Source organism: Mirounga leonina, unplaced genomic scaffold, assembly GCF_011800145.1.
Source record: "Mirounga leonina isolate KUSES-001 unplaced genomic scaffold, KU_Mleo_1.0 Mir_129, whole genome shotgun sequence".
In the NCBI taxonomy this organism is placed as follows: Eukaryota; Metazoa; Chordata; class Mammalia; order Carnivora; family Phocidae; genus Mirounga; species Mirounga leonina.
The window spans coordinates 20,764,143-20,776,808 of NW_023270323.1; the positions used below are offsets into that span (position 1 = coordinate 20,764,143).

The 12,666-nt window shown below is 38.0% G+C and overlaps 1 protein-coding gene across 2 annotated transcripts in view; it reads left to right on the plus strand.

The window, feature by feature from the left end:
• Window positions 1-12,666, plus strand: part of NUP54 (nucleoporin 54) — a 31,628-nt gene that overhangs the window by 8,222 nt on the left and 10,740 nt on the right. For both annotated transcript variants that reach the window (XM_035004765.1, XM_035004764.1), the window contains exons 4-8: window positions 2,009-2,235; window positions 4,195-4,382; window positions 5,333-5,529; window positions 7,054-7,108; window positions 7,566-7,659. In XM_035004765.1, the coding sequence (XP_034860656.1) occupies window positions 2,009-2,235; window positions 4,195-4,382; window positions 5,333-5,529; window positions 7,054-7,108; window positions 7,566-7,659 (761 nt within the window). The remainder of the gene's footprint in view (window positions 1-2,008; window positions 2,236-4,194; window positions 4,383-5,332; window positions 5,530-7,053; window positions 7,109-7,565; window positions 7,660-12,666) is intronic.

Genomic DNA, 12,666 nt, shown 5'->3' on the forward strand with positions numbered 1-12,666 from the left:
TATAGAGAGTTCCCCACTCCTTTTTTCCCCCCTCAAGAATTGTTGGAGAGACTGGGCCAGTTGTCCTGTGAAATGTCCCCAATTGGAGATTTGTTTGCTTATAGTATCATTTAACTTTATCCCCCATTTTTCTGGTAAATGAAGTTAGCTTTAGGTACTTTAGATTCAAGTTTGACTTTTTGCCATGGATACTTTGCCAATTGTGCAGTGTACTTCATACTGCATCACATTAGAATGTGTATCCCTCTTTTGGTGATGCTGAGATTGATCAGTGGGCTCGGGGGGGGGGGTGGTGACAGCCAGTCTGTCTTATAAAGTTCCCCATCAGTCTTTAACTTAATGATTTCATTCATTGATGATCATTGCCTCAGTCAGTTATTTTATTAGGAGTTGCAAAATGGTGATTTCCTAACTCTGCCCTCCCTTCCACACTAAAACTATTCTGTAAAAGAAGTTTTTTTTTATTAAAGATTTTATTTATTTATTTGACAGAGAGAGACACAGGAGAGAGGGAACACAAGCAGGGGGAGTGGGAGAGGGAGAAGCAGGCCCCCCGCGGAGCAGGGAGCCTGATGCGGTGCCTGATCCCAGGACCCCAGGATCACGACCCGAGCTGAAGGCAGACGCCCAACGACTGAGCCACCCAGGCGCCCCTAAACATTACATATTTATTTTAAAAGGAAGATTTGTATTACTGCTATAAATTTTGGAAAGCCAGTATCATCTGTAAAGATAGGATAACTGAAATTAAGCACACAGAAAATGTAATAGTGTTAATAGATTCTAGCTAATACTTTTGCCTTAAGCTCTGAGCCTTAGACTTCTGCTTTCCTTTGGTAAAATGTGAGATAAGCAGGTGTTGTGAGTCATTAAAGGCAGACTAGTACCAAACTGAGACTTTTAAAATATATTATCAGATAATTAAAAGATAACTTCTTGTTATGTGAATTAGTCTATTTAGTGGCTCAACTGTTGCCTGACAGCTATAATTTCATGTACTGGGGATACTTACTTAATCTCCCACTTTGGAGATACTGATCTGATCTAACAACTTTACCTTTTCTGTTGGAGAAATTGTAGCACAGAGAAGTTAAGTGACTTACCCAAAGCTACACGGCCTGCTAAAGCTTTTAGCTTAGAATCCTAATGATTAGTTCATTTGTTGTTCTTTTTACTATTTCTTTGTAGTAAGAGAAGGAAAAGTGATCAAGTTGATATTGATAAAACAATGATATAATGATGCTTTTTGCTGATTTTGTGTCCTCCAGTTTGTATTTATTACACACATGTAATAGTAATAAAGGTTTAAAAACCAATTCTGCAACTTCACAAACTTTACTTTTCCGTATCATATCCATATGCATTTTTTTTATGTGGGTCTAATATGAATCCAACTAGTGTACTGGTAATGGAATTACTTGTATTAAGATAATCATTAGAAAAGTTTAACATTATAAGGATTGTCCTAGTATATTAGTTTCCTAATGTTGCCCTAACAAAGTATCACAGACTTAGTATATTAAAACAATACAAATTTATTATCCTATAGTTCTGGAGATCAGAAATTCAGAAATGGGTTTCACTGGGCTAACATCAGGGTGTTGGCAGGGCCATGTTACTTCTTGAGGCTCTAAGGGAGAATCCATTCCCTGGCCTTATCCAGCTTTTAGTCTCTCTCCCCGCATTTTCTGGCTTGTAGCCAGCCCCTTCCTTCGTCTTCACATCTCACTTTGACTCTGACTTCCCGTTTCCCTCCTCAGGACCTTTATGATTGTGTTGAGCTCACTTAGTGATAATCCAGGATAGTCTGAACTCAATCTCTTAATTTCATCACATCTACAAAGTTTCTTCTGCTGTGTAAAGTAACATATTTACAGGTTCTGGGGATAGGATGTGGACATGATGGGGGGAAGGGGCATTATTCGGCCTACCATACCTAGGATCTGAATTGACGGATTTTTTTTTTTTTTTTTTTTTTTTAAATACTAACTACGGGGTACATTTCTAGCATTAGGTGGTCTCTTCAGTCAGCCCACACAAGCTCCTACACAGTCCAGCCAGCTGATAAATACTGCAAGTGCTCTTTCTGCTCCAACGCTGTTGGGAGATGAGAGGGATGCTATTTTAGCAAAATGGAATCAGCTGCAGGCCTTTTGGGGCACAGGAAAAGGATATTTCAACAATAACATTCCACCAGTGGAATTCACACAAGAAAATCCCTTTTGCCGATTTAAGGTATTAGTATTTCTTTTGATCCTCACTTGAAGAGTGTGTGTAAGAGAGAATGTGATATTTGGATTAAAATACGAAGGAAACAATTGCTTGGTCTTTAGTACTCCTTGAATATGGTACAATTATACTTTTGTTTTAAAGATACAGAAGTTATTAAATTGAAGTGATTTCTTACATATATGTGATTGAAGGTGACCAGAGTATGAATGAAGGAAGGTATGATCAGAATGTAATTTAAAACTGAGGAAAAAATGTTAACGAAAGGGGAGTGGTCTGCTTGGCATCTATAAAATGGAGACCCAAAACTAAATTTGGTGATACTCATGTAACATTGTCCAGGAATGTATACCCCAGCCAGCAGACAGACTGTATGTGCTGTTTGGCATGTATAATTCTGTTGTCAACTATTATAACTGGATGCTAAAGCCATTAAAACAGTATAATCTTTTTCTTTCTAATTCCATGCCTACCAAACAACCTTCTCATTTGAATTTGGCTTCTCAGAGATTGTCTCATCAGCCAGTGAGAGTATTTAGGTCAATTCGATGGCATATTTTTAATAACTAATGTATTGCAATCCAGTTTATACTTCAGCTACTTTTTTTTTTTAAGACGTATTTAATAATTTTCTAGAGAGAGTGCATGTGTGCGGGGGGCAGAGGGAACAAGAGAATCCCAAGCAGATTCTCTGAGTACGGTGGAGCCTGACTTGGGGCTGGATCCCACGACCCTAAGATCCTGACCTGAGCCAAAACCAGGAGTCAGACACTCAACCAACTGAGCCACCTAGGCACCCCAGCCACATTTCAGTGGCAAAAAAAACAACAACACTTTTTGTTGCCTGTGTCAGTCTCTAATCAATATGTATGTAAGCTTGTGTTTGGAGCTGCAAGGCTGAGGATCAGACCCTTCTCAACATGGTTAAACAACAAAAAGTGACTAGCTTATCTTACTAAAGAACATCTATCTCCTCACTCTAATAAAAAGAATTTTTAAGTGTTTATAGTTGAAATTTTATACTTTTGTTTAGTGACTAAGAGCTATACAGTGGACATAGGTTGAATAGAACTTTTTTTTTAAGTTGATATATAACATACATATGATAAAATGAGAACTAGAATTCTTTTTTAAAAGGTGGATTATTGGGCTCCTGGGTAGCTCAGTTAGTTAAGCATCTGACTCTTGATTTTGGCTCAGGTCATGATCTTAGAGTCGTGGGATCCAACCTTGTATAGGGCTCTTTGCTCAGTGGGGAGTCTGCTGGAGATTCCCTCTGTCCTTCTCCCCTTACCCCTCCCCCCCCCAAATAAATCTTTTTTAAAAAGTTGCATTATAAGTGATGACAAAAGAAAAGGCTTCTGTCTAAAAGAGTAATTCCTTAGAAATTTGTCATATTTAATATTATGTTAAAAACTAACATGCTTTGTAAAGTTTTATATTACATGGAACCATAAAATGATGTAGACATTCTTTATAGTATTGTAAGTTTGACAGTGTTATTCTACTTTAAAAGTATTTATATTTAGAAAAAGTATAGTAATCATATCTTCGTATATCTAAAACTTAGTTTAACATTCTGTAAGTCAGTATAGTAAAATAAATTAGGTCCTGGTCCATGACTTTTGCAGTCATTTTTATAATGACATGCAGAATTGTTTCATCAGAATTCAGAAACACCCAGCAATAATGAATATCAAAGTTTTTTAGAGGAGAAGGCTATTTGGTTACTCTGTTGAAGAGAAAATTTTAATTTCACTGTAAGTTTATATTATTCTTGGGTAAAGTAGTTTCTCTTTATACTTGTGATGACCTAGGGCACAGAGTGGTGGGAAGAATAATTATTTCCTTCATTAGCAGACATTAAGCTGTTTTCCTTGTTTTAGCAGATATTTAACGTATTAATATTAAACATCTGATGTAAAATCTGTACATAGTTTTGATATTGTTTTTGTCATTCTACAGGCAGTAGGATATAGTTGTATGCCCAATAATAAAGATGAAGATGGGCTAGTGGTTTTAGTTTTCAACAAAAAAGAAACAGATATTCGAAGCCAACAACAGCAGTTGGTAGAATCATTACACAAAGTTTTGGGAGGAAACCAGACCCTTACTGTAAATGTAGAGGGTATTAAAACATTGCCAGATGATCAGTAAGTATACATTAAATACACCATTTATTTCTGTGCACCTTGGTCCAAAGAGAGTGATCCAATAGCGTTTTTGTTGATAAAGCACAAATTAAATCTTAGAATGTTATTACTCAGCTAGTGATTATTCAGTATTTATAACATTTGTTTAAAAGCATTTTTCTTAATCTTGGAGTTATTTTATTTTATATTTATTTATTTTTCAGAGGCGGGAGGGACAGAGTGAGGTGGGGAGAGAGAATTTTGCAGGCTCCACGCCCAGTGCGGAGGCCAGATGCGGGGCTTGATCTCGCAACCCTGAGATCATGACCTGAACCGAAATCAAAGAGTCGGACATTTAACTGAGCCACCCAGGCGCCCCTTAATCTTAGAGTTCTTAACTTACCAGATGCTAATAATTCCTTAGATTTTTCATTCAGAAACAGGAAGAAATGTTAATCATGGCTGTGTGTGCAAATCAAAGGCCACAAAGACGTTATTGGAAAGTTTTAACTGGTTACTGTTCATGCTCATTCATGGATAATAACTATGACTCATTTACTTCTTATGTCTTCGTATAATTTTCATACTTAGTGGCAAAAGCATTTACTTTGGGATATGCTGGGTTAGAAGAATTATTATTAGTGAGGTATAATAACTGAGATCAGGTAAGCTTCAACAGAATCTCCAAAGTACTTCTCAATTCTGGAAAAGATAGTAACATTTACATAGGACTTTGCAGCGAAGCAAACCTTTTACAAATATTATATGTCTGTCTCATTTTATCATTCAAGTTGATTTACAAGTGAACATAAAGTAAGGGTTCCTTATTTTCCAAGATTTAAGAGAATACTATTTTCTAAAACAACAATTTCTGTATTCAGCTAGCATCTTTCTAAAATCACATGCTGCACTGATATGAGTTGTAGCTATGAGTTGTGTGCTCTTTTATAACTTGGTTATTTTTCCCCCAGGACAGAAGTTGTCATTTATGTTGTTGAGCGTTCTCCAAATGGTACTTCAAGAAGAGTTCCAGCTACAACACTGTATGCCCATTTTGAACAAACTAATATAAAAACACAGTTGCAGCAACTTGGTGTAACCCTTTCTATGACTAGAACTGAACTTTCTCCTGCACAAATCAAACAACTTTTACAGAATCCTCCTGCTGGTATGTTTTTAGTCACAGAGTTGAGGAAATGAAAGATTTAGAAATATATATGCTTCCTCTATTTTGGGAGGTATTAGTTGGTTATTAATAAAACTAGTGTCTATCATGTCGGCTAATTTGGGACAAAGTTTTGAATGTTTTCATTGCATTTAGCTTTTTTATTCTATAGCTAATATGCTTGTTAGAAATGTTGGGAAATGACAAACTAAAGAAAAATAATCCATAATCCATCTACCCAAAGGTAATTCACTTTTAATATTTTTATTTTTTTCTAACTTGTGCTGAGCATTCAAGTAAAACCTAAATAAATGTGTTCTCACCAAAAAAGATTGTAAATGGCATAACTAGATTGACTGTATTACAGATCCTCTTTATCTCCTTTCCACAGAAATAGCTACTACTACTAATTTATTATACTCTATTAGTCCCTTATCTGTGATTTTAATATGGCATATGTACATGGAAATCCTTAAAAGGATTTTGCATTGTACGTTTACTGCAACTTGCCTTTTCTTTTCTTTTTTTTTTTTTTTTAAAGATTTTATTTGACAGAGAGAGATAGTGAGAGCAGGAACACAAGCAGGGGGAGTGGGAGAGGGAGAAGCAGGCCTCCCGCTGAGCAGGGAGCCCAATGCGGGGCTCGATCCCAGGACCCTGGAATCATGACCTGAGCCGAAGGCAGACGCTTAACGACTGAGCCACCCAGGCGCCCCTACAACTTGCCTTTTCAATTGTAGTATTTCATAGCACTTCCCATCCCACGACAGTACATGAAAGTAAATATTCTTTTTAAAAATCTACATGGAATACCATGGATGTACCTTACTTCACTTAACTTCTATGTTATTTCCACCTTTTCATTATTATAAACTATGCAACAATTAACATCCCTATAAATATGCCTTAGAACACGTGGATATGTATTTTAGAATAGATCTCTGGTAATGAAATTTTTGAGTTAAGATTATGTATATTTTATGTTTTGTTAGAGACTGCCAAATTGCTCTCCAAAGAAAGTTGTACACATTGTAACAGGAATGTCTTTTTTCTCATATTTCTTTTTTAATATTTTCTCATTTTGATCTTTTTTTGCCAGCAATGAGATTGTCAGTCTCTTTTAATTTTGCCATTCTGAATGCAAAAATCACTTACTTTCATTAGCATTTCCCTGATTTCTAGTCAGTTGAGCATCTTTTTATATGTTTATTAGCCATGTTTGTATCTTTTGTGAATTAACATCTCATGTTCTTTACCCATTTTCTATTAGATGTTTTTGTCTTCCTTTCTGATTTATAGGAGCTCTTTCTATATTCTGGAGGTTAATGTATTATCCTATAGATTGTAGGTATTTCCCTTCAGTCTATAACTCTTTTTTTAAGCTTATCCTGCAAAAATTTTCATTTTTGTAGTGGTCATATTGAATAGTCATTTTTCATTACAGCTTCTTTAGGAGGGCCTCTCCCATACAAATATTATAAAAACAGAATAGTTTTTTTCAGAAAACATATTTCTTCTTTTTGGTAGGTGTTGATCCTATTATCTGGGAACAAGCCAAGGTGGATAACCCTGATTCTGAAAAGTAAGTATACCTTCATCTTATTTTCATATAAGGACTAAAATTTGCTAAAGAATGTTGACCCCTGGCTGGTTCAGTTGGTAGAGCATGGAACTCTTGATCTCAGGGCCATAAGTTCAAGTCCCATGTTGGGCCTGGGAGCCTACTTAAAAAAAAAAAAATGTTGACTGATAAGGCCATATAATATGGTGAAAACCTTGACATCTGAGTATCACTCCCCTAATTATACTTGCCTTTAAAAGTACAATTTTTGACTGAACTTTATTTCCTCATTTGTAAAATAAAGTTGAATAAAATCTGATTTAACACTGTTGATTTCATAGTCATTGATCTGCCTTTGAACCCTAGAAATTTATTGTGAAATTACATGAATGTTATTATGAAAAACCCTAATTTCTTATACTTTGTAATAATAGTAAAAGGCTTAAGGTCTGATAATTGACCACTTGGATTTCTTCAGGTTAATTCCTGTACCCATGGTGGGTTTCAAAGAACTTCTTCGAAGACTGAAGGTTCAAGATCAGATGACTAAGCAGCATCAGACCAGATTAGATGTAAGCATTTAGCTTCATTCTCTGCCTCTGGGAATAGTAAAAAGAGATTACAGACACTTCTTTTTACCATGTGGATTACTGTTATGTCTTAGAGGGAAACAGTATAGCGTTATGAGCAAATTAATAATTACAGTTTTGTGCAACTACTTAATATAGAGCCTCCAAAATCATGTAAATCTGATTTGGTATATTTTAACAAAGAATTTAGAATTGTTGGCTTAGCATTGCTATTAGGCTGTTATTTCCATTTCCAGCCAGGGAATGCATTTTTTTTTTTTTTGGGGGGGGGGGGGGGGTGTTCTCCTTTTTTATTTAAATTCAATTAATTAACATATAGTGTATTATTAATTTCTGAGGTAGAGTTCAGTGATTCATCAGTTGCATATAACACCCAGTGCTCATTCCATCAAGTGCCCTCCTTAGTGCTCCTCACCCAGTTACCCCATCCCCCCTCACCGGCCCTCCAGCAACACTGTTTCCTATAGTTAAAGAGTCTCTTATGGTTTGTGTCCCTCTCTGTTTTCATCTTACTTTATTTTTCCTGGGTTTGTTTCTTTTACTGAGCAGAATCATGCTGTATGTATTGTCCTTTGATGTGCTTGTTGGAGATGTTATCAGCCTAGCACACTCCTTTTATCCATTATATATTCCACAGAATTAGTGTCACTATTTGGGTTGCTTCATTCTGCTGTTATAATTATGCCCACTTTTGTGCACAACCCAGCACAGGGGCTGGAATTTGAGGGGAAGGTGTGTTGACTTGGCATTGAGCAGGTGGCAGGCTGTGCATGCTGACTCTTGCAGGAGGGCGGCTAGACTGTGAATTTGGGACCCACAGGCCGATGGCATCCATGTGTGATGGGGACATGGCTGGTTTTGCTTTTAACTTTTATTTTTCTGGGAAACTATCTCTCTTTCTATTCTGAATGAAAGCCTTGCTGGATAGAGTATTCTTGGCTATAGATTTTTTCCTTTTAGCACTTGGAATTTATCATGCCACTCCCTTCTGGCCTGCAAAGTTTCTGTTGAAAAAACACACTGATAGCCGTATAGGGTTTCCCTTGTATGTCACTGCTTTCCTTTCTCTGCTGCTTTTAAAATTCTCTTTATCACTACTTTTGGCCATCTTATTTACTTTGTGTCTGGGTGCAGACCTCTTTGGGTTGGTTTTGTTGGGGGCTGTCTGTGCCTCCTGGATCTGGATTTCTCTTTCCTTCCCCAGATTCAGGAAGTTTTCAGCTATTATTTCTTCAGACAAATCTGCCACCTTTTCTCGCTCTTCTCCTTCTGGGGTCCCTATCATGCGACTGTTATGCTTGGCAGTGTCACTGAGTTCCCTGGGTCTGTTCTCATTTTGCATATTTTTCCCCTCTCATCCTCTCAGCTTACTTTCCATTACTCTGTCCTCCAGGTAGCTGATCCGTTCTTCTACTTCTCTTGTTTTCTGTTTATTCCAGGTGGTCTATTTTTATTTCCATCTAGTGAGTCCAATAGCTCTAATTGGTTCTTTTTTGTATCTCCTATCTCTTGGTGGAGGGTCTCATGGAGGTCCTGCACTCCTTTCTCAATTCTAGTGCGTATCTTTATGAGCATTACTTTAAATTCTCTATCAGACATATTACTTATCTCCATTTTATTTAGGTCTCTTGCTGTGATTTTGTTCCGCTCTTTCATTTGGGACATACTCCTCTGTTTCCTCATTCTGTCTATTGCTGTGTCTGTTTCTATGTGTTAGGAAAGACACCTACATCTCCCGCACTTGAAAGTAGTGGCTTTAGGAAGAAGAGGTCCTGCAGCGCAATGTTTCCTTTTCACCAGAAAATGGTGCTTCAGGGGTGTCTCCTATGTGTGTTGCTACAGGGGTGTCCTAGCGTTGTGGCGGAGCTGTGTTTGCCTTTAGTCCGGTCTAAAGTGGCTCTCTGCCTGTTGTGGGCAGAATCCGGTGCCCGTGTTGTTAGTGGGCCGGTCCAGGGCTGCCTTGGGCTTGAGTTGAGTCAGACCAGGCGTTTGCCAGAGATGCAGGAGCACCTAACTGCAGGCACTGTCCTTGTGTAGTCCCCTGAGAAGCTTTTGTTGGTGGGTGGGGCCTGCAGTCAGACCCACTGCCTGCCCCCAGCACACTGCTGGGGTCACAGTCAGACTGGTGTGTGGTTATCTTCCCCTCTCCCTGGAGCAGGACTCACTGTGGAGTGGTGCTGGCCCTTGTCTGGGCCGTGCGCACACTGCCAGGCTTGTGGCACCACTTTGATGGGATTTTACTAAGAGCGATTGGAGGGGGTGGATTCGTTCTAGCCTCTTGTCTATGCCGGGCTGCAGAGAGTCTGTTCTGTCAGTTTTCGGGCTGCTTTCTGGGTTATTTATGCCGACGTGGGTGCTCTCTCGGTGGCCACGTGGCAAGAGGTGAGCCCAGGGTCCTCCTACTCTGCCATCTTCCTGCAGCCTCTCGCATATTATTTTCTTAAACACTTATTTATGAGGCCTTACCAAAATGAAGGCTATAGTTGTGATTCTTTTTGTTGGCATAGTTTAATTGTAGATTAATGAAGCACACTTAAATTATTGAATGCTTAAATCTACGTAATATCCTTAAAGGTTCTTAAAGGTAACCTCCAAATTCTTATGTGGAATTCCTGATAACATACTCATTCAGACTGAATAGTGAAAAGCTTACTGCTTTATTTATTTATTTTTAACAGAACAAAACCCCTGTTCTTTTTTTTTTTTTTTTAAGATTTTATTTATTTATTTGACAGAGACACAGCGAGAGAGGGAACACAAGAAGGGGGAGTGGGAGAGGGAGAAGCAGGGTTCCTGCCGAGCGGAGAGCCCAACGCGGGGCTCGATCCCAGGACCCCGGGATCATGACCTGAGCCGAAGGCAGACGCTTAACGACTGAGCCACCCAGGCGCCCCAGCTTACTGCTTTATAAGCAACCCATTTCATTGTCAGCTAACTAATTGATACAAATTCTCTTATTTACATTGATCCAGTATCTGCCTTGGTATAACTTACACCCATTTTCTCTGGCATTGATTTGTAGGTGATCACTGTGCTTCCTATGACAGCATTACAGATATTTGAACATCGTAATCATTTCTTCCTTTTTATTATTCTCTTTTTTGGCTATAAACTTAAGCATGGTTTTTCATGTGACATGATTTCCAGAGCCTTCATTATCTTGGGCTGGACACATTGGATTTATCAGCATCATTTTTAAAATGAGTTGCCACAGTACTATAAATTGGGTATGACCAAAGTTCTTCAAAATAAGACCAAAGAAGCTATTACCTCTCTTTATTTTTGTTAGTCTTAGTAGAGGTTTGTCAATTTTGTTGATCTTATCAAAGAACCAAGTTTTTGGTCTCATTACTTTTGTCTCTAGTATTCTGTTTATAATTTCATTTGTTTTTAACCATTTTCTTTGTTCTGCTTGCTTTGGGTTTATTTTTTTCTTTTTATGGTTCCTTTAGGTAGCAGCTTTAGGTTATTGAGACTTTTTTTTTCCTTCTAAGCACTGCTTTAAATCCCACAGATTTTTATAATGTCTTATTTTCATTTTTGATACATTCAAAATACTTTCTAATTTCTTTTTTTTTTTTAAGATTTTATTTATTTTTTAGAGAGCGAGCGAGAGAGAAACAGCATGAGAGGGGTGAGGGTCAGAGGGAGAAGCAGGCTCCCCACTGAGCCGGGAGCCCGATATGAGACTCGATCCCAGGACCCTGGGATCATGACCTGAGCCAAAAGCAGACGCTTAACCATCTGAGCCACCCAGGCGCCCAATATTTTCTAATTTCACTTGAGAGTTCTGTTGAATTTTTTTGACTAACAGATTATTTAGAAGTATGCTTCATTTCCACATGTTTGGAGATTTTCCTTTTACTCTCTTGTTGATATCTAGTCTAGTTCTATTATGGTCAGAGAACTTTGTATAATTTCAATTATTTTAAGGTTTTTAACCCACATGCCTTTGAAAAGAATGTGGAGAATGCTGTTCTTGGGTGGAGTTTTCTTTTAGTGTCAGTGAGATCTGGTTGGTAGATTGTTCAAGTTCTTTATTCTTGTTGATTTTTGTGTTTACTAGTTCTGAGAGGAGAATTGGGAGTCTCCAGCTACAGTTGTGGATTTGTCTTTTTCTTTCAGTTCTGTCAGTTTTTGTTTCCTGTATTTTGAAGATCTGTTTCCTCTTTTCTGCCGCCTTTTGGGTTTTTTTGGACACTTTTTAGCATTCTGTTTTTAATTTACTGTCCTTTCAACAATTTTTTTTTGATTGCCATAGGGCATCTCTCAGTGGGGGTGGGCGTTGTGTTTTGTCCCCAGGGCACATTTGGCAACGTCTAGGGACTTGTCTGGTTGTTAGAACTGGGGGAGTGCTACAGGTATCTATTGAGTAGAGGCAAGGATGCTGATAAACATCCTAGTGTGTGCAGAACAGTGCCTCTGCAGCAATTATCACGCCCAAATTAATAACAGTAGTCCCCTCTTATCCACGGTTTCACTTTCCGTGGTTTCAGTTACCGCGGTCAACCACTATCTGGAACCCCTATCAGAAGGACAGTAGTAGCCTAGTGCTATGTCACAATGTCTAGGTCATTCACTTCGATTCATCTTATCGGGTAGGCATTTTATCATCTCACATCATAACAGTGGTGAGTACAGTACAGTAAGATTTTGAGAGACCACATTCATATAACTTTTATTACAGTATAATTCTATTGTGTTAATTTCTTAATGTGCCTCATTTATAAATGAGGCTTTATCATATGTATGTCTGTATAGGAAAAAACATAATATAAGGCTTGGTACTATCCATGGTTTCAGGCATCCATTGGTGGTAGTAAAACATATCCCTCATGGATGAGGAAGGACTGCTATAGTACTGGAGTTGAGGAAACCTTTTCTAGATATTACAATGTATCTCCTAACATCAGTGTTAATACAGACTTTTCTTGGAGCTGTAAGCATGATGCTCACTTCAGTTTTGGGCTTTGTTGAACCCAGAGTGGG